The 24622-nt window shown below is 36.1% G+C and overlaps 1 protein-coding gene across 8 annotated transcripts in view; it reads left to right on the forward strand.

Annotated features, from left to right (window-relative positions):
* EXOC6 (exocyst complex component 6) overlaps positions 1 to 24622 on the forward strand; it is a 191561-nt gene that overhangs the window by 140650 nt on the left and 26289 nt on the right. For 7 of the 8 annotated variants that reach the window (XM_025274102.3, XM_044935318.2, XM_006073686.4 and 4 more), the window contains one exon: positions 11063 to 11136. In XM_025274102.3, coding sequence (XP_025129887.3) covers positions 11063 to 11136 — 74 coding nt within the window. Of the gene's footprint in view, positions 1 to 11062; positions 11144 to 24622 lie in introns of all 8 variants that reach the window. The other variant, XR_003106194.3, reaches the window with a different exon arrangement.

Here is a 24622-nt window from a genome sequence, read left to right on the forward strand (position 1 = left end):
GTAGAAAGTTAGAAGTAATTCAGTTTCTCATGTCATTCAGCCATTATGCTTTTAGTTGTTGTTTCATTTTTCTAATGGTGAAAGAGTTAGAACTGATTCATCCATGTGCTCACTTATTTTTTCAAATATGTTTGTACCCTTTTCCCTGGTATTTCTTGTGACACACAGACTTCTCAGGTTTTAAACTGGCTTGAGCTCAAATTTCAGTCTGTAACTGAATTTTTTCCTTGTAGAGTCAACTAGTTTGTAGGAAAGATTCATTTTGATTCAGATGTTTAATGGGAACCTATTACCTGTTGTTACTGGGAAATAAAAAAGATGAATCAGGTTTCAAAGATCTCACAACTGGATGGGGAGAAAACAGACATGTAAATAGCTATAGTAGAACATAAATTCTTTATAGAAGTAAATATTACTTGAAGAGAGGGAGCAATTAATTATACATGCCATGGGATTGAAAAGATTGACTATCGTGGAAGTGAAATTTGAGAGTCTTAAAGGATGAGTATGATTTCGTCAAAATCAAGGAAGGGCATTCTGAACAGAGGGAATGGCAAAGGTGAAAGCACTGTCCTGGGATTTCCTTGGTGGTACAGTGGATAAGAATCCAGCTGGTAATGCAGGGAACATGGGTTTGATCCCTGGTCCAGGAAGATTCCACATTCCATGGAGCAACTAAAGCCTGTGTACTCTAGAGCCCATGAGTTGCAACTTCTGGGTCCAAGTGCTATAACCACTGAAGCCTGTGTGCGTAGAGCCTGTGCTTTACAACAAGAAAAGCCACTGCAGTGAGAAGCCTGTGCACGGCAACGAAGAGTAGCCCTGACTCACAGCAACTAGAGAAAGCTCGTGTGCAGCAACAAAAACCCAACACAGCCATAAATAAATAAGTAAAAATTAAAACAGGTTTCTAAAAAGCACTGTGATGAGAGAATGCTTACGGAATCGTCATACAGTCTTTTGTAGCTAGACTATAAGATGCATGATTGAAAGTATTGAAAGATATGGCTGAAAAAACTTGACTTCTGAACGCTTGGATTTTAGTTAATAAGCAATAGCGATACATTGAAACTTTTTAATAAAGACCAGGACATGGTAAAATTTATAGTATAGAAAGTTAACTCTATCATGTGGAAATTAAACTGAAATGAGAGAGGTACTGCAAGTAGGAAGACGTTTTAAAAGACTATTGAACGTTTTCCTATGAAGGATAGAAAGAACTTGACTTTGGGCAGGGGGAATGAAGAGAAGAAAATGGATTCCAAACATTTTGAAGGTGGGAATACATAAAGATAGTAAATAAATAAATTTGATATGAATTAGGTGGTTAGAATCAGAGACTCTCCTAGTGGAAGAGACCTGAGAATGCATCCCATGTTTGGGGTGGGTGGTATGAAGAGGGGGAAAAAAAGAAAAGATGAGGAAGGGTAAGAAGAAAGGGGAAAGAGAAGAGATACAATCATGTAGGATAGAAGTTAAATTCAATATAGAATTTATAATTGTCAGCACCCTGCAGAATGCTGTGCTCACAGAGTATCTGTTGCATAAGTGAACAAATTAACAAATCAAGAAGTCTTTATAGTCTACATTTACTTGTCTAGAGTCTCCTAACTTTGTTATCAAAAAATTAAGGACAAGGACTTCCCTGGAGATCCAGTGGTTAAGACTCCACACTTCCACTGCAGATGGCATGGGTTTGATCCTTGGTCATGTGGAACCAATATCTTTTATGCCTCTCAGCACAGCCAAAAATAAATAAATGAATAAATAAAATGCTGCTTCTTTGGGGTAAAAAGTTAAGGCCAGTTGATGCTGCTGTACTTCTTTTCAAGACCATTCAACTTCTTGGTATATACATAACTGATCATTTATGAAATTCTTCACATATTTGATGACTATGTTTAAATGACCATTTAACTTCATCTGTTCTGACCTGAGCAGTCATAATTTCTTTAGTATTTTCTTGTAGAATTATTTTCATTCCCCTTTATGTCATTTATCTTCAGGTCTTTTTCTGTTATTCTTGAAAATACCATGGACAGGGGAGTCTGGCAGGCTATAGTCCATGGGGTCACAAAGAGTCAGACATAACTGAGTGTGCATGTACACACACACACACACACACACACACACAGGTCAGACTTGATAAAATGTCTGAGTTAGGGATGAAATCATATGAACTTATATAGAACTTTTTCCTTCAGTTCAGTTAAGTTCAGTTTAGTAGCTCAGTCATGTCTAACTCTTTGTGACCCCATGAACTGCAGCATGCCAGGCCTCCCTGTCCATCACCAGCTCCCGGAGTTTACCCAAACTCATGACCATTGAGTCAGTGATGCCATCCAACCATCTCATCTTCTATCGTCCCCTTTTCCTCCTGCCCTCAGTCTTTTCCAGCATCAGAGTCTTTTCAAATGAGTCAGCTCTTCGTGTCAGGTGGCCAAGGTATTGGAGTTTCAACTTCAACATCAGTCCTTCCAATGAACAACCAGAACTGATCTCCTTTAGGATGGACTGGTTGGATCTCCTTGCAGTCCAAGGGACTCTCAAGAGTCTTCTCCAACACCACAGTTCAAAAGCATCTGTTCTGCACTTAGCTTTCTTTATAGTCCAACTCTCACATCCATACTTGACTACTAGAAAAACCATAGCCTTGACTAGATGGACCTTTGTTGGCAAAGTAATGTCTCTGCTTTTCAATATGCTGTCTAGATTGGTCATAACTTTCCTTCCAAGGAGTAAGTGTCTTTTAATTTCATGGCTGTAGTCACCATCTGCAGTGATTCTGGAGCCCCCCAAAATAAAGTCAGCCACTGTTTCCACTGTTTGCCTATCTGTTTGCCATGAAGTGATGGGACCAGATCCCATGATCTTCATTTTCTGAATGTTGAGCTTTAAGCCAACTTTTTCACTCTCCTCTTTCACTTTCATCAAGAGGCCCTTTAGTTCTTTTTCACTTCCTGCCATAAGGGTGGTGTCGTCTGCATATCTGCGTTTATTGATATTTCTCCCAGCAATCTTGATTCCAGCTTGTGCTTCATCCAGCCCAGCATTTCTCACGATGTACTCTGCATATAAGTTAAATAACCAGGGTGACAATATACGGCCTTGACATACTCCTTTTCGTATTTGGAACCAGTGTGTTGTTCCATGTCCAGTTCTAACTGTTGCTTCCTGACCTGCATATAGGTTTCTCAAGAGGCAGGTCAGGTGGTCTGGTATTCCCATCTCCTTCAGGATTTTCCACAGTTTATTGTTATCCACACAATCAAAGGCTTTGGCGTAGTCAATAAAGTAGAAATAGATGTTTTTCTGGAACTCTCTTGCTTTTTCCATGATCCAGTGGATGTTGGCAATTTGATCTCTGGTTCCTCTGCCTTTTCTAAAACCAGCTTGAATATCTGGAAGTTCATGATTCATGTATTGCTGAAGCCTGGCTTGGAGAATTTTGAGCATTCCTTTACTAGCGTGTGAGATGAGTGCAATTGTGTGGTAGTTTGAACATTCTTTGGCATTGCCTTTCTTTGGGACTGGAATGAAAACTGACCTTTTCCAGTCCTGTGGCCATTCCTGAGCTTTCCAAATTTGCTGGCATATTGAGTGCAGCACTTTCACAGCATCATCTTTTAGGATTTGAGATAGCTCAGCTGGAATTTCATGACCTCCACTAGCTTTGTTCATAGTGATGCTTCCTAAGACCCACTTGACTTCACATTCCAGGATGTCTGGCTCTAGGTGAGTGATCACACCATCGTGATTATCTGGGTCGTGAAGATCTTCTTTGTACAGTTCTTCTGTGCATTCTTGCCACCTCTTCTTAAGATCTTCTGCTTCTGTTAGGTCCATACCATTTCTGTCCTTTATTGAGCCCATCTTTGCATGAAATGTTCCCTTGGTATCTCTAATTTTCTTGAAGAGATCTCTAGTCTTTCCCATTCTATTGTTTTCCTCTATTTCTTTGCACTGATCTAGTCTTAAGATGGTTTGAGCACATGTCAGGAAGTTAAGACCATCATTCTAGTCCTGGCTCTGCCTGGATTTGAACAAGTAGCTTTGGTATTTAACAGTTGAGAAGCCTCAGTTTTTCCTGTGAAATACTGGATTTGGAATTAATAATTTCCAAAATATATCCTAGGATTCAGAGGTAGTAAAATTTAAGACAAAGAAGAATATGAACATCAAAGTCATATATTAATTACTTTCTTCACATCTACAAAGTACTTGGCATTTAGGGGATACAGTGTAAACAAAACAGAAAAGGTCCTAACCCTCTGGGTTTTAGGCCCAGTGGGAAGACATTCATTTTATGATTGCACAAATAAATATGATTACAGGTTGTTAAATTTTAGAGAAGTAGATGGCACTGTGAGAGAGTATAAGAAGCAGACCTAATTTAGTTAAAAGGTGGATGGATTGAGAGTATTAGGTAGTATTTATGCATGAATAAAGTGCGTATTTTTTGTTAACTTGACCATAACCAATATTATTAGTATAACTATATGGTTGGAGAAGTCAGGAAGGCATCCATTTGGAACTGCAAATGTAGCCCCCTTCTGAACTACACTGACCCTTTGATCCTGTTACAGATTTTATATAAGTTCCAGAGAAATCACTTCTTAGTTGGAGAGGCATTTGCCAAGCTTGTCATGAAGCTGATGTTCTAAGTCTGTGTATGTGCTTTTGTTTTATTAAACATGTCTTATATATTGGGTTCCAGTATAAGATATCTTACAAATGCAACTGTGTAGAGGAAAAAATTAAAATACCCTCTTAAGCTCCTGTAATGATATCTGAGAAATTCTTCACAACTCTAAAAAAAATAACCAAACATTTCCAAAGGATTTGAAGTACCCAGAATAAGACTATATTTTTTCATATACTTTTTGAGAATATACTTTTTCATATAACATATTCTATACAAAAATCTAGTTGAAGTCATCAGCTCCTAAGAGTTTAACATCTTAAATTCATAAGCACTAGAAAAGCTCCACGTTAAAGAGCACTGGTATCTTTTTCAATGATGAGTTATTGAGAAGTAGGTGAATCTCTACATTTGAAGGCCTTGTTTTGTTTTGCATTTGGACAAAGACTTAGCCCACCTCAAAAAACAAAAAAACCTATAAAGACTTTTTTGTATGTATGTGGCTATGATCTCAGGGCCTCTCTTCTAGCCTTGAAAAAGGTCTGCACGCCAAAATAAAAGGATTCTGGGAAAATTATATTGATGGTATGAGGGGATATTTCAGTATCTTTTTCTTGTTGTTGTTAAGTGAGCTGGATGCTATTATATTATTTGCTTACTTGAATTTGTTCCTGGTTTTAATGGCATTTTAGGGTATCAAATTTATCAAATTTGCTCCTTTTCCAAGAAAGGGAGAGGAATAGACACTACCTTATATGAGTGGGGTGACGAATGTACAGGGGCAGTTGGTTCCAGAGGCTTGCCCTCCACCGCCACGTGTAATGGAATATAACAGTCCAGAAATCTCACAAGTCCTCGGACTCCAGGCATGAGTTCTTCACCATTAGGAAAACCACTAGATGGTGCTCTTCGTCATCCCTTCTAATAACACATCTGTTCCACATAGAATACTTTGCCTAGCCAAAGTTTGGGTTCTAACTAGCTACCTTAAATCTTCAGCATGAGAAATGGAATTATGAGAAATCTCAATAGGCAGACTGTTTGTATTTATATTCAGTCATTTATTTAGTTACAAAATTATTCCATTTTATATGCCCTTGCCTTGTTATCCAAAAGCAAAGCTTTGAGACTTTATTTAGCTTAGCCTCCTCATCTTCTTTTTCAGTCTTTTGATCTGTTTACTCTTCTGATTCCTTGGAAATTCTTTCTTCTACTTCCACCCAACCCCTGACAACTTTTCCTACTCTGTGTAGATTGTTTCCAAATAATCTACATCTTATGATAGATAAGTGTCTGCCTAGGACAAGATTGTTTAAGGATTTATGTTTTCATGCCAAAGATGTATACTTACAGCCTGACTTCTTAGCCATCTTTCCTCCCTCCATACAAATCCTGTACATCTGTGCATAGATCCTGAGGGCAGGAAGGGCATATTTTCCTACTTAAAGTCTTGTTATATTTACAAATAATCAGTGCTTTTTCCCCCATGTGTATGTGTGCTAAGTTGCTTCAGTCATGTTGGACTGTTTGTGATCTTATGGACTGTAGACTGCCAGGCTTCTCTGTCCATGGGATGCTCCAGGCAAGAATACTGGAATGGGTTGCCATTTCCTTCTCCAGGGGATCTGCCTGACCCAGGGGTTGAACCCAGGTCACCAGCATTGCAGGCAGATTCTTCACCATGTGAGCTACCAGGGAAGCTCTTTTTTTTTCCCTATAGATACTGTTTATTCTCTTAAAACTTCATAGATTTACAATTTGGAAGTTGTTTTTTTTCTGTCATTATTACCACAACTTCTCTAGCAGATGTTATTTTTTGCTTTCAGTTTCATCTAAATTAATGCAGTCTTATCTTCTTCCCAGTTAGACTAATACAACGAAGTTCTACCTTCCCAATAAGATGGCACTTCCCTCTCTAATCTTAGAGAATTTTTAAACTCAGAATCAGTATTAAGTTCCATGTTATAGCAAAAAATAAGAGGAAATGAATATATCATGAAGTTATTTTGTTTTTAAGAAGAAATAATCAAATTGGAGGCACTAAGAGAAAAAAAAAAACCCCAAAGATTTTGGCTTTCTTTAAAAAAAAGCAACAAAAAACTTTAGAAAGCTGGGAACCTGTTTTTAAATATCTTATTGAAAGACCAAAATCAACATGTGTTTTTAAAAAATACTCTTAATGGTCTGACTAAATGACAAAGACAAAGAAATCATATTAGGAAGTAGGTATTATTAAATAAAAATAATAAAAAGCTGGCCCAAGAGAGAAGAACAAAGAAAAGGACAAAGCATATACAAAATGAGAATGTGAATGAGCCAAGGAGGGATCTGAAGACAAACTAAAGGGATCCCCAAACAAAATTAGTCATCAGTTCTTTAAGAAGTTCATAGCTTGAAATCTGTCTCTAGAATTATTGGAACAACATTTGAATAAATGAATTATTTGTGTTATTCATTCATTCAACACATTTACTGAATATCTCTTGTACACTAGGCACAGAGTATGTGAAGGTTAAAAAAAGCCCCCAAATCTCTATTTCTGTGAGCTTCTTGTTTGGTGGATGAACTCACAATTTAGTTTTGGCTAAAGGAAACATTTGGAGTATTCTTAGCCACCCTTAATTATTTTGAAATAAATACACTAAATATGCACAGAATGTTCTAGATTTACACTGTCCCGTAGTCATATGGTCTGGTGGGAAAATGCAGACAGGTAAACAATGAATTATAAGATAGCAAAATAGGTACTGTAGTTAGGCTGTGTTAGGAGTTGCAGTGAGATCACAGAGGTGGGACCTAACCCAACCTTCAGGGTAATGGATGTCTTCCATAGAAGATACATGGAATGGTAGGTAGGATAAGTAAGAGTTCCCCACTGAAGAAGAAGAGTAAGGATGCTCCAGGCAGAAGGAGCAGAGGTGCTGTGAAAGAGGTTGTGGCGCAAAGAAGGAAGTGCAGGTGGTTTGGAATGGAAGAAGTTTCAGGCGCCCCTACAGAAGTGGTAAGAGATCAGTTTAGAGAGATCGGTTATAAAGGACCTTACTTGTCTACTTTACTGGGAAGGTGATGGGGAACCAGTGAAAGGTTTTAAACTATGAAGTGTCACAAATCATATTTACATCTGATATAAATCATACTGGTGAAAGTGGATGGAAAGATAGCGCACAAGAAGCAGAGAGACCCAATAGGGAGTGTATTTTCATAATCCAAGCAGGAAATGATGATAGCTTGAATTAAGGTAGATACAAATTCAGACTCAAGATACTGTAGAAGATTAAAAACAACAGGATTGACTGCATCAGAGTTTTAAAGAAGTAAAGAAAAAGATACGAAGCCTCTTATCCCTAAGAATCATTTGTGGGAAAGACCTGAGAGCTATAAAGTAGTGAATTTCACTTCCATATTGGTTACATAATTAGGAGAGATGGTATATAAGATGAGGCTGAATACTTAATCAGATTATGGATCAATGAATTGAATATCAGGAAATCTGAATTAGCCGTGTGATCCTGGACAAATCAATTTAAACGTTCCTGCCCTTTAAAATTAAGAACATGGTGCCTTTAAACTGAGCCTTCAGAGGACTCTTAGAGATATTTCAAGAGAGTATCTTTTCTAGCTGCAAGACTTTGTGATCCATCATCTGCATGCCCTGTTTACTAAGATAAGTTATTATAATGATCAAAGACGATGGTATGTGAGAAAGTGCTTTGTAAGCTATAAAGTACTATATAAATTTATGGTACTATTATAATTTTAACACTAAGCTCTTTGGTTTAATGCCAAGCATTGGGGCTTATTAAACTATAGTTTCTCAAATAGGAATTGAAAGAGAAGAAAACTGACAGATTATTTTCCATGTAGAAAAACTCTGGAAGATTAAGTAGATAATAATTGAAGTATAATTGGAATTGAGCTGATTTTTGTGTCTCATATATAAAGTAAGTCTCTTTGTGTTATAGGAAGTCTGTGTGTGTGTGTATGTGTATATGGTGATGGTAGAAGCTGAGCTAACATTTATAGTCTTGGTTAGAGACCACTGGGGATTAATAGTTAATTGTTACTTGGAAAGAGTAGCCTGAGACTTGCCAAAAAAGCCAACAATATGCTGGATGGTCTTAAGAAAAGAACTTTTTAGATTAAAAAAAAAATCTTTACTTTTAAGGTATTAGAATTTTGCTTGTTATTTTTCAGTTAAGATCTCATGTTATTAAAGAGAGGTAACCCAGTTATCTGGGCCATGGTAGGGGGTGATGGAGTTGCACCAGTATGAAACTATTCTACTTCTTTTTCTTTTCTGGCTGGGCCAGGTCTTAGTTATGGCACATGGGAAATTTGAGCTTCGTTCCAGCATGCGATCTTTAGTTGCAGCATGCAGACTCTTAACTGTGGCATGTAGGATCTAGTTCCCTGACCAGTGATGGAACCCAGGCCCCCTGTATTGGGGGCTCAGAGTCTTAGCCAACTAGACCACCAGGGAAGTCCCAAAGTTTTCTACTTTCCATTATATGAAAAGACAGTGATGTGAATAAATTATACTAAACAATGAAAAGTATGTTAGATTTGCCGAATGAATCTTAGTTTTCCAGAAATAGGGGGCCTGAGAAAGGTGAATATAGTCACCTATCTAATGGGCATAGCTACTTAGTACCTACCTAGCAGAGAACCAGGAAGTGGGGAGGAAAATGGTGTAACTCTGAGTAACTAAAAGGTACATATACTCAAAGGCATATATAAACTCATTCACATTACTTGTGGGAGAGGATCCTGTTCAGGCTGTATTTTCTCTTCCTTTAGATACTTTTCTAGTACAATTAGCTGAGTTACCTGCTCAAGAAGATTATAGATGACATAATAAGAGATGAGTGAGAGAGCAGGGAGTACGAATTTATGTTAAAACTGTAAGAGAGAAGGCAGAAAAATTATAAAATATAGACACAAGAACTTAACACAGCATTCTGAGCTATTAAATGTAATAGAAAACAGTTAATACTATAGCAGCCCTGGGAATTTATTGTGTAGAATAAAAATTGTTCTTAATGGTTATCAATGAGGAGAATTAAGAAAAGTTTAAATAGTATTTAGTATTATTTTTTAAAAAGACATGGAAAGAATTATGATGCAGTTTAAAATTTTAGGAAAAAATGCTTATGATGAAAAAAAAGTTTTTATGTTTAAAGTAAAAATGATCATTAACTGTACAACAAGCACAATAAAAACTTAATTTGAATTCTTCATTCTCCAAAAATGCCAAATAAATTAAGCTGTTCTAGACTTTCATATATTTATGTTTTTTTTTTTTAATTGTTGATTTTGAGCCTTTCTAAACTATATTTCACATAGAAAATACTTAAGAATTATTTTTGTTATTCCAAAATCTATATAAAAATTTTTGTGGTTTCTAAAATACTGGCTCAGATAAATTAACAAATGGAAAATTTGCAATACTTTCTAAGAAAAGTCGGTATTAGTGGGGAGGGCAAGTGGTGGCAGACATTCATATTCTTATCAGAGAAGCAAGTGTGTAAAATGCTAGGGTCTTTTTAATGAGCCACAAGGCTTTTGTTTTCCGAATAACTAGTATTTAGATTGTCTTCAATTAACTAAACAAAGCTGTGTTACTAGTATTAAATTTTTGTAAGTACAAAAAATTTTTGAAAGAGATTCCCTGGTGGTCCAGTGGGTAGGACTCAGCACTTTCACTGCAGTGGCTTGGGTTTAATCACTTGTCTGGGAATTATGATCTCTAACTGTGTAGCTTGGCTCTTTCAAAATATTTTTTGTCTAAAGATATTAAGAAATCTGTCTTATGAAATCTAATTTTTAAGATGTCCCTAGTTTTTAAAGAACTGGGATTCCTTTATGGAAAAAAATTATTTGAAAGAAAGACATTCCTGCATCATCCTCATTTTGCTAATTCGAACATCTTACCTGTATGTTGCTTTCTTACATGGCTGCCTATTATTGCTGTTAGCTAGAAGTAGGATTTTATGGAGCATATTCTATAACAAAGCAGATGTTTTGAAATATTTTGATAACCATGCCATCGGTATAGTTTCAAAATGCTTCTATTCACCTTAGGCTAAAAAGAGTCAAAAAACATTTCTTGATTGAAGTATATTACTACCCTTGAACTTTTGTGGGATAACCATTTAAAATTTATTGTAATTAATGATTTAGAGTAATTAAATGGCAGATTAGAAGTTTAAAATGATTGAAATATTTGTGGTAATGGGTGTGGAGAACATTCTCAGTGGTGAAATTGAAGGTTATAAATAGTCTTTATTTGAAATGATTACTTGTAAATATTATAATATATTTTTAATGAGTAGAAATTAATTTAGTACTTAAACCCTTGTATATTTTGCAATTTTGTTTATATATATATATATATATATATTTTTTTTTTTTTTTTAATAGTGTTCGCCAGCTCTGAGCCGGTGCCAGGATTCCAAGGGGATACCCTACAACTTGCATTTATTGACCTCAGACAAGTAAGATGTAATAATGTGCTTTTCATTTATTGCTTTCTACCTCTTGCCTTTTTCTTTTCTTTTTTTTTTTTTAATGCTACAGGAATGCTTGTTTTTGCCTTGAAACAAGTTTTCTTTAGAGAAGTGCTTCTTTGATAACTAGGTGTTTGGTCCTTCTCTCTGAACCTGTATCCATTCAGTGTCTCAACCTCATCGGGCATTCTTGTTGGTGACTATTTAATTTAGTTGTTATTAGCAAAGCACATGACTAAATACTAACTTTATCCTTTGGTTTATTGATACTTTAAGTTCTTATTGATACTTTAAGTTTTTAGTGATTTTATGGTCATATATGAAAATTTGGTAGTATAACATTGGTGTTAGGACCCAAGTTAAGTATAAATTATTACAACCTAAAAAGGAATCCCTTGATTAAAATGTTGTCAGTGTAAAGAATGCTATTTTTATGGTTTTTCTGCATGCCTCCAGAAAGAAGGATAAAACTAATTTTTAAAGGTAATTAATTATGGTGGTGGTGGTGACGTTTACATAATTCTTTTCCAGTCATATAACTCTAAATATAATGACAAGTGTGATGATTTTTAAATCTCTTCTATTCTTTTTACTACTCTTTAACATCTCTACTATATTGCCATTTTCTTTATTTTCTCCATATTACCTTGTCTCATCTCCCTCATAATTTTTCTTCTTATGCTCTTCTTCCTCTTTACCCCTCCTTTTTCTTTCTTAATCCCAGGATTAAGATGTTTAATCAAGCAAGAGTGTGGAGGAGGGGTAAATCCAAGTAAGAGGGCTCAGGAGTGTTAGGATTGACAACAGGAGTGACTGCTGCCTTTGGCAAGAAGAACCAGATGAAGATAGAATTAAATATCAGTCTATTAATGCTCCCATCCCCTTTGGGGGGCGGTGGAGATAGATGGGGCTCCACCATTGGTATGAGTAAACTCTTCCACAGTGACGTTAAAGAGCTCTGATTTCAATAAATGTTTGAACGTAGAGCTGCTTTTGCTCATTTCAAGCCAATGTTCAATAAGTATTTATGAACTACTAGGTACTAATTATTTGGAGAGGGGAGATGTGGTTAAAATCCGCACAAAAGTATCACTAGAGATAGTTCCATCCTTATGGAACTTAACAATCCTTTAGAGAATCACGGTATCCACAAACTGGCTAGGAATATTTATATGACAGTGAATCATGTGGAAATAACTCGTATTTCAAGTCATGTTTAGAAGGAAATTGGAAAAGCCATTCCTGTTGCCCAATTATAATCTGTAAAGCACTGAACAATTAAAATATAATCACATTTATTTATGTTTACAGTCAGCACTCGTGTATTATACCAAACAAGGGACACTATTATGAGTGACCTAGATCTGTAGATGGTTAGCTACCTAGATCTATAGATGATTAGCTTTACTAAGTTGGAGAAGATAGTAGAAAATGAAAAAAGTGGATTCTGAACTTCCATTTCAGTTTACCAGAAGATATTCTTACTATTGATGGTAGAGCTATTTTCTTCACAAATAGTTATCTTTGTTGCTGTCCTCTTCCCCTAGTAAGATTATATAGAAAACTGAGTCCTTTGATATTTATTGTTTACTATTTTTTCAGTTTTCTACGAATTTTATGCTGTTCTAGTTTATAATCTCATGTAGGATTGTAGATGATCCAGTGGATGTTGGCAATTTGATCTCTGGTTCCACTGACTTTTCTAAAACCAATTTGAACATCTGGAAGTTCATGGTTCACATATTGCTAAAGCCTGGCTTGGAGAATTTTAAGCATCACTTTACTAGCATGTGAGATGACTGCAGTTGTGCGGTAGTTTGAACATTCTTTGGCATTGCCTTTCTTTGGGATTGGAATGAAAACTTACCTTTTCCAGTCCTGTGGCCACTGCTGAGTTTTCCAAATTTGTTGGCATATTGAGTGCAGCACTTTCACAGCATCGTCTTTCAGGATTTGAAATAGCTCAACTGGAATTCCATCACCTCCACTAGCTTTGTTTGTAGTGATGCTTCCTAAGGCCCACTTGACTTCACATTCCAGGATGTCTGGCTCTAGGTGAGCGATCACACCATCATGATTATCTGGGTCGTAAAGATCTTTTTTGTACAGTTCTTCTGTGTATTCTTGCCACCTCTTCTTAATCAAATTGCCAACATCCGCTGGATAATCAAAAAAGCAAGAGAGTTACAGAAAAACATCTATTTCTGCTTTATTGACTATGCCAAAGCCTTTGACTGTGTGGATCACAATAAACTGTGGAAAATTCTGAAAGAGATGGGAATACCAGACCACCTGACCTGCCTCTTGAGAAACCTGTATACAGGTCAGGAAGCAACAGTTAGAACTGGACATGGAATAACACACTTGTTCCAAATAGGAAAAGGAGTACATCAAGGCTGTATATTGTCACCCTGCTTATTTAACTTATGTGCAGATTATATCATGAGAAATGCTGGGCTGGAAGAAGCACAAGCTGAAATCAAGATTGCGGGGAGAAATATCAATAACCTCAGATATGCAGATGACAAAACCCTTATGACAGAAAGTGAAGAAGAACTAAAGGGCCTCTTGATGAAAGTGAAAGAGGATAGTGAAAAAGTTGGCTTAAAGCTCAACATTTAGAAAACTAAAATCATGGCATCCAGTCCCATCACTTCATGGCAAGTAGACGGGGAAACAGTGGAAAGAGTGGCTGACTTTATTTTTCTGGACTCCAAAATCACTGCAGATGGTGACTGCAGCCATGAAATTAAAATACTCTTACTCCTTGGAAGGAAAGTTATGACCAACCTAGACAGCATATTAAAAAGCAGAGACATTATTTTGTCAACAAAGGTCTGTCTAAGTCAAGGCTATGGTTTTTCCAGTGGTCATGTATGAATGTGCGAGTTGGACTATAAAGAAAGCTGAGCGCCAAAGAATTGATGCTTTTGAACTGTGGTGTTGAAGAAGACTCTTGAGAGTCCCTTGGACTGCAAGGAGATCCAAGCAGTCCATCCTAAAGGAGATCAGTCCTGGTTGTTCATTGGAAGGACTGGTGTTGAAGCTGAAACTCTAATACTTTGACCACCTGATGCGAAGAGCTGACTCATTTGAAAAGACCCTGATGCTGGCAAAGTTTGAGGGAAGAAGGATAGAGGATAGAGAAAGACAGAGGATAAGATGGTTGGATGGCATCACCAACTCAATGGACGTGGGTTTGGGTGGATTCTGGGAGTTGGTGATGGACAGGGAGGCCTGGTGTGCTGCAGTTCATGGGGTCGCAAAGAGTCGGACACAACTGAGCGACTGAACTGAAGATTGTAGTTAGGATCACATAATTTTTAAAAAAATTTTATTGGAGTATAGTTGACTTACAATGTTGTGTGAGTTTCAGGTGTACAGCAAGTTGTTTCAGTTAAACACATTCATATATTTATTCTTTTTCAGATTATTTTCTCATATAAGTCATCACAGAATATTGAGTAGAGTTCCCTGTGCTGTACTACTACGGGGCTTCCTGGGTGGCTCAGACGGTAAAGAAACCGCCTGCAAAACTGGAGGCGTGGGTTTGATCCCTGGGTTGGGAAGATCCCTGGAGGAGGGTATGGCAACCTACTCCAGTATTCTTACCTGGAGAATCTCCGACAGAGGAGGCTGGCGATGGGGTTGCAAAGAGTCAGACCTGACTGAGGGACTAAGCACAGCACTTCAGCATACTACTATACTACTATATTGTAGTGTGAATATGTTAATCCCAAACTCCTGATTTATCCATCTTCTTCACGCTTCCCCTTTGGTAACCATAATTTTGTTTTCAATCTCTGTAAGTCTATTTTTGTTTTATAAGTAAGTTCATTTGTATCATTTTTTTAAATAGATTCTACATATGAATGATATCACATGGTATCTGTCTTTTTCTGTCTGTGTACTTAGTATGGTAAGTCCATTCATCCCTAGGTCCATCCATGTTGCTGTAGGATCACGTAATTTATAATGCTTTTGGCAAAGATTCTGTTCCTTGATTTGTCCAGATAGGTGGTTGGTTCACAGCAGAGACCCAGAGGGATGGAATGGGGAGGGAGGAGGGAGGAGGGTTCAGGATGGGGAACACATGTATACCTGTGGCGGATTCATTTTGATATTTGGCAAAACTAATACAATTATGTAAAGTTTAAAATAAAAAAAAAATAAAATAAAAGATATAAAAAATAAAATAAAATAAAACTAATCCTAGGTACTTTCTTCCTTCAAACAGTCATCATTTGACAGCAAAAAAATTCTCTTTACAAGCATATAGCCCACTAGGGAATTGTTATAAAAGCATAGTTATAAATATTAATAAACATTTCAAGTCTTTTTGGTTGATTTACTTATCAGGTATGTGCAACTTAGAGGCATTAAGTCCAGATTGACATTTCCTCATCAAGGTAATTTCTTGAAGAGATTTAAGTGAATAAAAAAGTCTGTTCTAAACATTTAGAATTCTGACATTAGAATTCTAAAACATTGAGAATTATTACAAGTACATAAAACTGTTAAAAGATTAATATAGAAATAACCAGTTAATATAAAACACAATTTTAAAGTATGGTCGTTAGTATGCAGTGAAAGTGAGTAGTGGATAGAAAATTTTGATGAACTAGCTTTTTATGTATTAATTTTTCTAGTCTTAAAAGAGGCTTAAAATTATTTTCCCTGATTATTAATGCTAACATTTAATCACACTTTCTTCTTGTACTTATCTATTCTAAAACAGGATGCAGCTAATTCTTTAAGTCCTGGACCATGGTGATATAACATGAATTTTATGATTTCAGAGGCATGGATTGAATAATAACTTGATAACAATAGTTACTTTTCACCTATATTTGTTTTTCAGATTAACTTACAAATAGTTTAGTGGTAAAATTCTAAGTATGGAAATTGGCCAAAAAGAAAATTTGTTTTGAAAGCTTTAATCTCATATAAGGTGATATAATTTTTTTATCAGTGTCAGTGATTATTTAAATAAGGATGCCTTAAAGTTTCAATAGTGTTATGTTCCTGCCTTCATAAAGATATTTCATAGCAGCATATTATTTTAACACTTTTATGTAAAGTAGTATATCACCAAACATAAAGAGGGTGCTAACACTTTTATTTACATTTCAGTTGAATTTCTGCACTTTTCCTTCTTTTTTTCCTGGTCTGTGATCCATTTCTGTCTTAATAGGGCAGCTGACAGTTCTTTTCAAGTGTACTTAGAAAGGCAAAAGAGCCCTTTTCATAGTACTTATAAGAGGTCATGCTTCTGTTTTTCAGTTTGAATTTGATACTGCTTCACGAATTGCTGGGTATGAAAGATTAGGAAGTAGGTCCAGTGGTCAAATTTTACCTGCCCACCCGGACTTTGCCCTGAGGTCAAACTCCTGGTACTTGCTGTTCTGAGTAGAGGAGTTGATGACAAGTATGAGCTGATACAAGAGGAAAGTTAGAACCATATCAAAGCTGAAGGCAAGAGAATTGGGACTCAGTGAGAGACTGTAGCTAAAAGATGGATCATCAGAATTGCCCTCTTCTAAAGAAAAGGAAATAGCTGACCTGTGAGTGAAAAGACTTTATCATCCTGCCAATCACATGCTTGCTAATGGAAGCCAGTTATCTCAACAACATTTTTTTTTTTTCCTCTCTAGCATTTATTGTTTGTTGATTTTTTTTTAATTTAATTTAATTTTATTTTTAAACTTTACATAATTGTATTAGTTTTGCCAAATATCAAAATGAATCCACCACAGGTATACATGTGTTCCCCATCCTGAACCCTCCTCCCTCCTCCCTCCCCATTCCATCCCTCTGGGTTGTCCCAGTGCACCAGCCCCAAGCATCCAGTATTGTGCATCGAACCTGGACTGGCAACTCATTTCATACATGATATTTTACATGTTTCAATGCCATTCTCCCAAATCTTCCCGCCCTCTCCCTCTCTCACAGAGTCCATAAGACCTACTGACCCAGTAGACAGTATGGAGGATTAGCAGTACTGGTACTGTCTTATGGGAGTATCCTTCCTCGCTCAATTTTAAATGTGCTGTTTGAACATGATTTGTCTGTGTATACCTTTTTAGTAAGTAAAGCCTACTATCCTTCTACCCCCAGTTCTGAAATGAAGTCACTAAATGATGACGGACTTTGATACACTTGTTTGTATCTGTTTTCTTTTACAAAGACCATCTCTTTTGTCAAATATAATCTTTCAAATGGATTTCAAAAGAATTTCAAAATATGTAAAATGAAAACCTTAAAAAATTTAAATATTTTATTATAAGATTCTTTATATAATATATAGTATTCAGTAATACATTTTAAAATAACTCATTCTTAATACATAGCAAAACTTCACTAAATGTCACTGAAAAAAGAGGTGTCCCATATAACTGAATTTCCCAGGAAACTAAAGATTAGTGTTTAATCACTGAAACTTTTAAAATGTAGCCAAGTTAGTGAGAAACTTTAAAAATATATCTCTCACCTTCATAGCTTTTTATTGAGCATAATTCTCACAGTAGACTGAGCATTCATGGCTCACTAATAATCCTAATACCAAATCCTCTTTACTTGGTCCTATTTCACTTTGTGATAAATTAGACTGGCAAGATATTATTGCTGCATCTGGCAATATCTTGATAATCCTTCAGATAATAGGGAGAGCTTGAGGTAGGTTAGATGATAATGCAGTTAGATAGGTTTGAAGCTAAAAAAACAGTCTCTTCCCCAGAGAATATTGGCTAATGTATCATTATCACCCTCAAGCAGTATGTCCTAAAGTGTCTTTCCAGGAACATTGATTTCTCAGGATGAGAAGAGATTTCTTTAAAAAAGATTCTAAGTCAGCTAAGTTTAGGAAACACTTTATACTCTAATCCCCTCTTAGAGACTTACCACGTGCATTAGAATTGTAAGGACTGAGAAATGGTTTGGTAACCCAACATTACCTAAACTCACAGAATACATCCCTTGCTAATTTGGAGTTGTATTACATGAACATACTTTGGGAAATGCTGCTTTAAGTCAGGATTCTAGCAACACCCTCTCGATGTCTGTCTTTGACAGTTTGGGATGAACATATTTTTTAAGTGATGACTTGGATAAATACATAGAGGAAATATGAATTATATATATAGATTACACAGAGCTACCTAAAATGATAGCAGACAGAATCAAAGTGCTGTCTGTAGACTAGAGTGATAAGCCAAAGCCAACAAAGTTACATTTAGCAAGAAAAATATTGAGTGTTCTGTTTAACTTTTTTAAAATTAAGTTTTTAAAAATACAGAATGTGGTAAATCTGACTTTTATTATGAAAAAGATCTGGTTGTTTTAGTTAACTTTTAAATGAACCAGCAGTGTGCTGGAAATTCTTAGACTGCATTAATGAATGTGTGATATTTGGGTTAGACTACTGTGATTTGAGGCTGTTAAGACTGTGCTTTAAGTATTGCATGATTTGGGAACACATAAGAGAGAATTATAAGGGTAATGAGAGATCAGATACCTTGTCATATGAAGAGCCTTTAAAGATGTGATACTAGGGGACTTCCAGCAATCCAGTGGCTAAGACTCTGTGCTTCCACTGTAAGGGCCATAGGTTTGATCTCTAATTGGGGAACTAAGATCCCACATGCCTTGTGGCTAAAAGAAAAAAAAATCTGGGAATATATAGTCTAAACCGTTAGAGAGGTATCCTTTTATAGTGAAAATCAAATACGTGGTTCTTATTAGCCTATATTTGAGTCATTTTCTATACCATTTTCTGCTGCCTATTACAGTTCAGCTCAGTTCAATTGCTCAGTTGTGTCTGCCTCTTTGGACCCCATGAACTGCAGCACTCCCAGCTTCCCTGTCCATCACCAACTCCTGGAGCTTGCTCAAACTCATGTCCATCGAGTCGGTGATGCCATCCAGCCCTCTCATCCTCTGCCGTCCCCTTCTCCTCCTGCCTTCAGTCTTGCCCAGCATCAGGGTCTTTGTCAGTGAGTCGGCTCTTCACATCAGGTGGCCAAAGTATTGGAGCTTCAGCTTCAGCGTCAGTCCTTCCAATGAACATTCAGTGCTAATTTCTTTTAGGATTGACTGGTTTGATCTTCTTGCAGTCCAAGGACTCTTAAGAGTCTTCTCCAACATCACAGTTCAAAAGCATCAATTCTTTGGCACTCAGCTTTCTTTATGGTCCAACTTTCACATCCATACATGACCACTGGAAAAACTATAGCTTTGACTAGACAGACCTTTGTTGGCAAAGTAGTGTCTCTGCTTTTTAATACGCCGTCTAGGTTGGTCGTAGCTTTTCTTCCAAGGAGCAATAACCCTATGCCATAAAAATTACAGTTTTTCTTTTCCAATATAGGATTAGATTCCATTTTCAAGTATTCTATTTCTGGCAAAATAGAGAAAAGAGGAGTGATCATTCCTCTGAACTGTGTGTAGAGAATTTTAGAGAGAATTCGCATTGTGTAAGATATATTTGGAACTCACAGCACTTTTCAGATAAATGTTTTATTGAAATATAACATACATTCAAACAACTCATAGGTATACTATTGCTAATTTTTGACAAAGTGAATACATCTCTGTAACACCCAAATCAAAAAGAACAACTTGACTAGGAAGTACCCCGAAAGAGACCACCAGCCCTCACTGTACTTCTCCCTCTCAAAGGATAATAACTTTAATGATTTCTAACACCACAGATAAATTGTGTCTGATTTTGGACTTTGTGTGCATGGAATCAGGACTTCCCCTGTGGCTCAGTTGGTTAAGAATCTGACTGCAAGGCAGGTTCAATCCCTGGGTGGGAAAGATCCCTTGGAGAAGGAAGTGGGAACCCACTCCAATATTACCTGAAAAATCCCATGGACAGAGGAGCCTGATGGCTTACAGTCTATGGAGTTGCAAAGAGTCAGGTACAACTGAGTGTCTAAGCATATAGGCATATCTATATATGTGGAATCATGCACTTCTAGCTTTTTAGTTCTGTCTTCTTTTGCTCAGTATTATGTTTGTGAAATTTATCCATGCTGTTACATGTAGCTATGGTTCATTCATTCTCTTTGCTGTGTAGTCTACCATTATATAAATATACTGTAATTTATACATTGATGGGATATGAATTGATAACAGTTTTACTGTTATAAATTGTGTTAACATGACATGCTATTGCATGTCTTCTGATGAATGTGCACACATTTTTGTTGAGGTATTTTACCTAGGAGTGGAATTGCTGAGTCAGGGGAATAGGTTTATAATCATTTGTAATAGATACTGTGAAGTAGTTTTTCAAAGCAGGAGTACTACTTCATACTTCAGCCAGCGGTGTAGAAGAGTTCTTTCTGCTCTGTGTCCTTGCTATCACTTGATATTAGTTGTCTTTTCCTTTTCAGGCTTTCTAGTGGGTATTAAATACTTTTACATTGTGGCTTTAATCTGCATTTCCTTGATAACTTATAAAATTGAGCTCCTTTTCATTTATCTGTTGTCTATTTGAATATCCTCTTTTGTGAATAACCTTTTCAAGTTTTTGCCATTTATTTTTCAATTTGGAGAAGGCAATGGCACCCCACTCCAGTACTCTTGCCTGGAAAATCCCATGGATGGAGGAACCTGGAAGGCTGCGGTCCATGGGGTCGCTGAGGGTCGGATTGTCTACTTCTTACTGATGTCTAGAAGTTCTTTGTATATTCTGACTATGAGTCCTTTCTCAAGTGTGTGTATTGCAGGTATCTTCTGCTCTGTGAGTTGTCTGTTAACTCTTACTGATGGCTTTTGATAAATAAAAGCTCATAATTTTAATGAAATCCAATTTATCATTTTTTCCTTCATGATTAATCAGTTCTTTTCATTGTTCAATTTAAGAAGTCTTTACCTACCCCTGAAATTGTAAATGTTTTCTTCTAAAAGTTTTATTGTTTTACCATTCGTATTTAGGTTTACAGTGCATCTGGAATTGATTTTTGTGCATGGTATAGAGTGTAAGGTTCAAGATTCATTATGTTCCATATGTTATCCAGTTGGCCCAGCACCATTTATTGAAAAGAATTGGCTCTCATAGCATTTCAATGTAAAATAATTATAAAACACAAGACTTTGAAACATAAATGATATGTATTTCTAATATACAAGTAACATGCTTTCTGTTGTCCCCCAGTTAACTGTATGCTTATAGTTCATGATTCATCCATTCCTCATTAACAAATTAGTTATAGGGCTGAGGTTTAAAAATAGCAGCCTAACTATATCCCTACCACATCAAAGGTATTTTTAAAAATAAAGCAGTTCTGGAGAAAGTATTCATAACAATACAGGTAACATAAAAGAAAAAAGCAAAGCGATAAGCCCATGAAGGCAAGAATCATGCCTTTTTTGTTCACTACTGTACATCTATTGCTTAACGCTATTCCTGGCAGATAGTAAACAATCAGTAAATGTTGAATAAGTGAATGCAAATTATTCAGCTATATTAAAAAATATTTTTGGTGTGTAGGTATTACCAAATATTCCTAATTGGGTATTAGGAATTGGGATACTCCATGTAAGTTAACCTTCCCTATAAAAAACATACTTTAAAAGAAATAAAATTTTCTTTACTATTTCAGTTATTTTTTATGGGAATAGTTCTAAAAAATACATGACACATTGCTCTGCCTTTTCATGTAAAAGTGTAAGCATTACAAACATTTCTTGATTTCTCTTGGTCATTTAGGGATAGTAAAAGAAATGTTGTCATTGCTCCAAAACCAACTGTTCTTTTACGGATAAAGAAATATTTTTAGTAGGAGAATTATAGGAATTTAGACAAAGGCAGTATATGCCTTAACTGAGCGATCAACAATGACTAAATATAAACTAGAACTTAAATAAAGCAACATTTATTTGGAACAGTGAGTCATGAAGAAAGTAGATTATAGTCAGTTAATTTTAGGAAATCCTGAATATTGTGTTTTTCTCTTGTAAATTCACAATTTTATTAGCACATTGAAGGCTTTGAGAGTCCTATAGTTAAGGTATATCCCTCCCTCCCACCACCACCATCAGGCTTATTTGAGTATAAAATACTTTAAAAAAAAAAAGTCTCTGGGGACTGCCCTGGCGATCCCATGGCTAAGACTCCTAGCTCCCAATGCAGAGGACTCAGGTTCGATTGCTGTTCAAGGAACTAGATCCCATATGCCACAACTAAGAGTTTACATGCCAAAACTGAAAGATCCCGCGTGCTGCAGCTAATACCTTGTGCAGCCAAATAAATAAATAAATAATTTTTTTTGTAAGAGAAAGAACAAAAAGTCCAAGTATGAATCCACACAAATATAGTCTTTAAAAAAAAATCTCTTACTGTCCTGCAAATCAATGCTCTATAGCACAGTTTGAAAACACTGAATTACCTGGACTGCTGCAATGCGTTAATCTATGGATTTCTAGAACTATGTTCTGGTTAAAACAGAAGCCTGTGAAAGCAAATAGATAAGCCTTTTAGTAGATAGATGAAATTTAAATATTAAAACACAGATAATACAAAAATGATGAAAAATAGTAGAAAGCTTTCAAAAATAATTTGTTGAACTTCCTTTTTAAAAAACACATTCAGATGATTTTATGAAGGATGGTAATTACTAGAGGATTAATGCTGCTTAGCTTCAGTAAACCAGTCAGTCAGTCATACAGAATAACTTGTTTTTTAAGAAGAATGAAACGGTAATACAGGATTGCTTGTGAAGAATGAAGCGATTTAAGAGGGAAATTAAAATATCAGCTCATATGGAGTTCAGAGCCTAACAGTTGTCACATTCCTTAGTGAATCTCAAGGCTATTGTTATTGAGCCACTGTATGCATACTTGGAGAGAAATAAAGAATATATTTGCTACTTTTTTTTCTCCATTAGTAATGCACTGTAAATGAGATGAGAAAATTTTGAAAGAGAGGTATTTTGATAAAATAATCAAGTTCTATATTTTGTTTGTTGTGAAGAACATCTCCTGGGTTGCCGTTTCCTACTCCAGGGAATCTTCCCAACCCAGGGATTCTTCCCAACCCAGGGATTGAACTCACATCGCTTGCATCTCCTGCATTGGCAGGCAGATTCTTTACCATGGTGCCACCTGGAAAGCAAATACATTTGAAGTGACTTTTTTCAAGATAATTGTACCTTTCCTTAAGACAGAAAACCCTAATACCTTCCAAATTAAGAATCTTAAAGCCAAAATGTCACAAAGAAAATAGTATTACTACTTAGTGGTACTAATAATGTGGTGAAAAAACTTCTGTGAGTCCTTTAGGAAAAGGACTCACAGAAATTTTTTGCTCGGACAGTTTGTTGTGTGTGGGGGTATATGTCCTCAGTTGTACTCTGCAACCCCATGGACTGTAGCCACATTAACTTAGCCGTAAGCACCTTAAGATACAAAAAAGAGAAGAGTTAGGGAAACAAAAGCTGCTTTATTCAGTTTGTCTCTTTTGCCTATCACCAAGTCCTCCCTGGCAGCAAAGGAGGACTTGTACACCTAAAAAAACTTTTACCTTCCATCACTTCGTTGATCTGACTTAATTTAAAGAATATGTTTTTTAAAAGTCATTTTGTGACCCTGCATATGCATCTTTTATTAATGGTACCCAGGGAAGGTTCTCTGCCTCCCAGAAGAGTCAATGGACATTCTGAATTCTGAATTTAAGCCCATTCCTTTTAGTTTTTTTTAAAAACATTATCAATTTCTGGAACTTGACTGTCCATATCCTGAGACAGTGTGACTTCATATACTTGGAACAGGAGTATAGTACATGCCATTTTTTAAAGAGGCAGCCCCTAAAACCCCTCTTCCCTTTGCAGATCTGTTTTCTTAATTACATATGTCATTAACACACATGCCATTTTCTTTCATGATAAATTCCAAATCTGGACCTCTCAACCTGCATGAGGTAACTCAACAGCCCATTAGCCATGACTATTACTGATTTGACTGATTCTTATATTCTACCACTTTATAGACAGATCTGTTAGGAATGATTTGCAGCTTTTTATTATTATTATTGTTTCCTTAAGCATTCAACTCCATGAGCAGGAATTGGTTATAACATAGATTGCATTGCATAAAGGTCCTTACATGCCTTAAATCAGGGATTCTAACCTGGGGATCACAGGTTGGTTTAGATTTATACAAAATCTTTTCTATATGTGCATATTTCTGAGAAGAGGGTCCAGTATTTTCAGTAGATTCACAAAGGCATCATATGTGACCTAACAGCAGTTATCTCGCCACCACTGCTCCTGGGAAACTGAAAACTGAGCATGCACACACACCTTAAGACACCTTTGCAACAGGAAGTGTATAAGTAAATTAAACATTTGTTAGTGAAATCCTAGAAGTATTTGTAGTAAAAGGCATTATGTATGTATGGATTGTCATTTATTTATTTACTAATTCATTTATTCAACAAGTGTTTATTGAGTGCCTTCTATAGCCAGCT

The sequence above is a fragment of the Bubalus bubalis genome, chromosome 23 (assembly GCF_019923935.1).
Source record: "Bubalus bubalis isolate 160015118507 breed Murrah chromosome 23, NDDB_SH_1, whole genome shotgun sequence".
Lineage (NCBI taxonomy): Eukaryota > Metazoa > Chordata > Mammalia > Artiodactyla > Bovidae > Bubalus > Bubalus bubalis.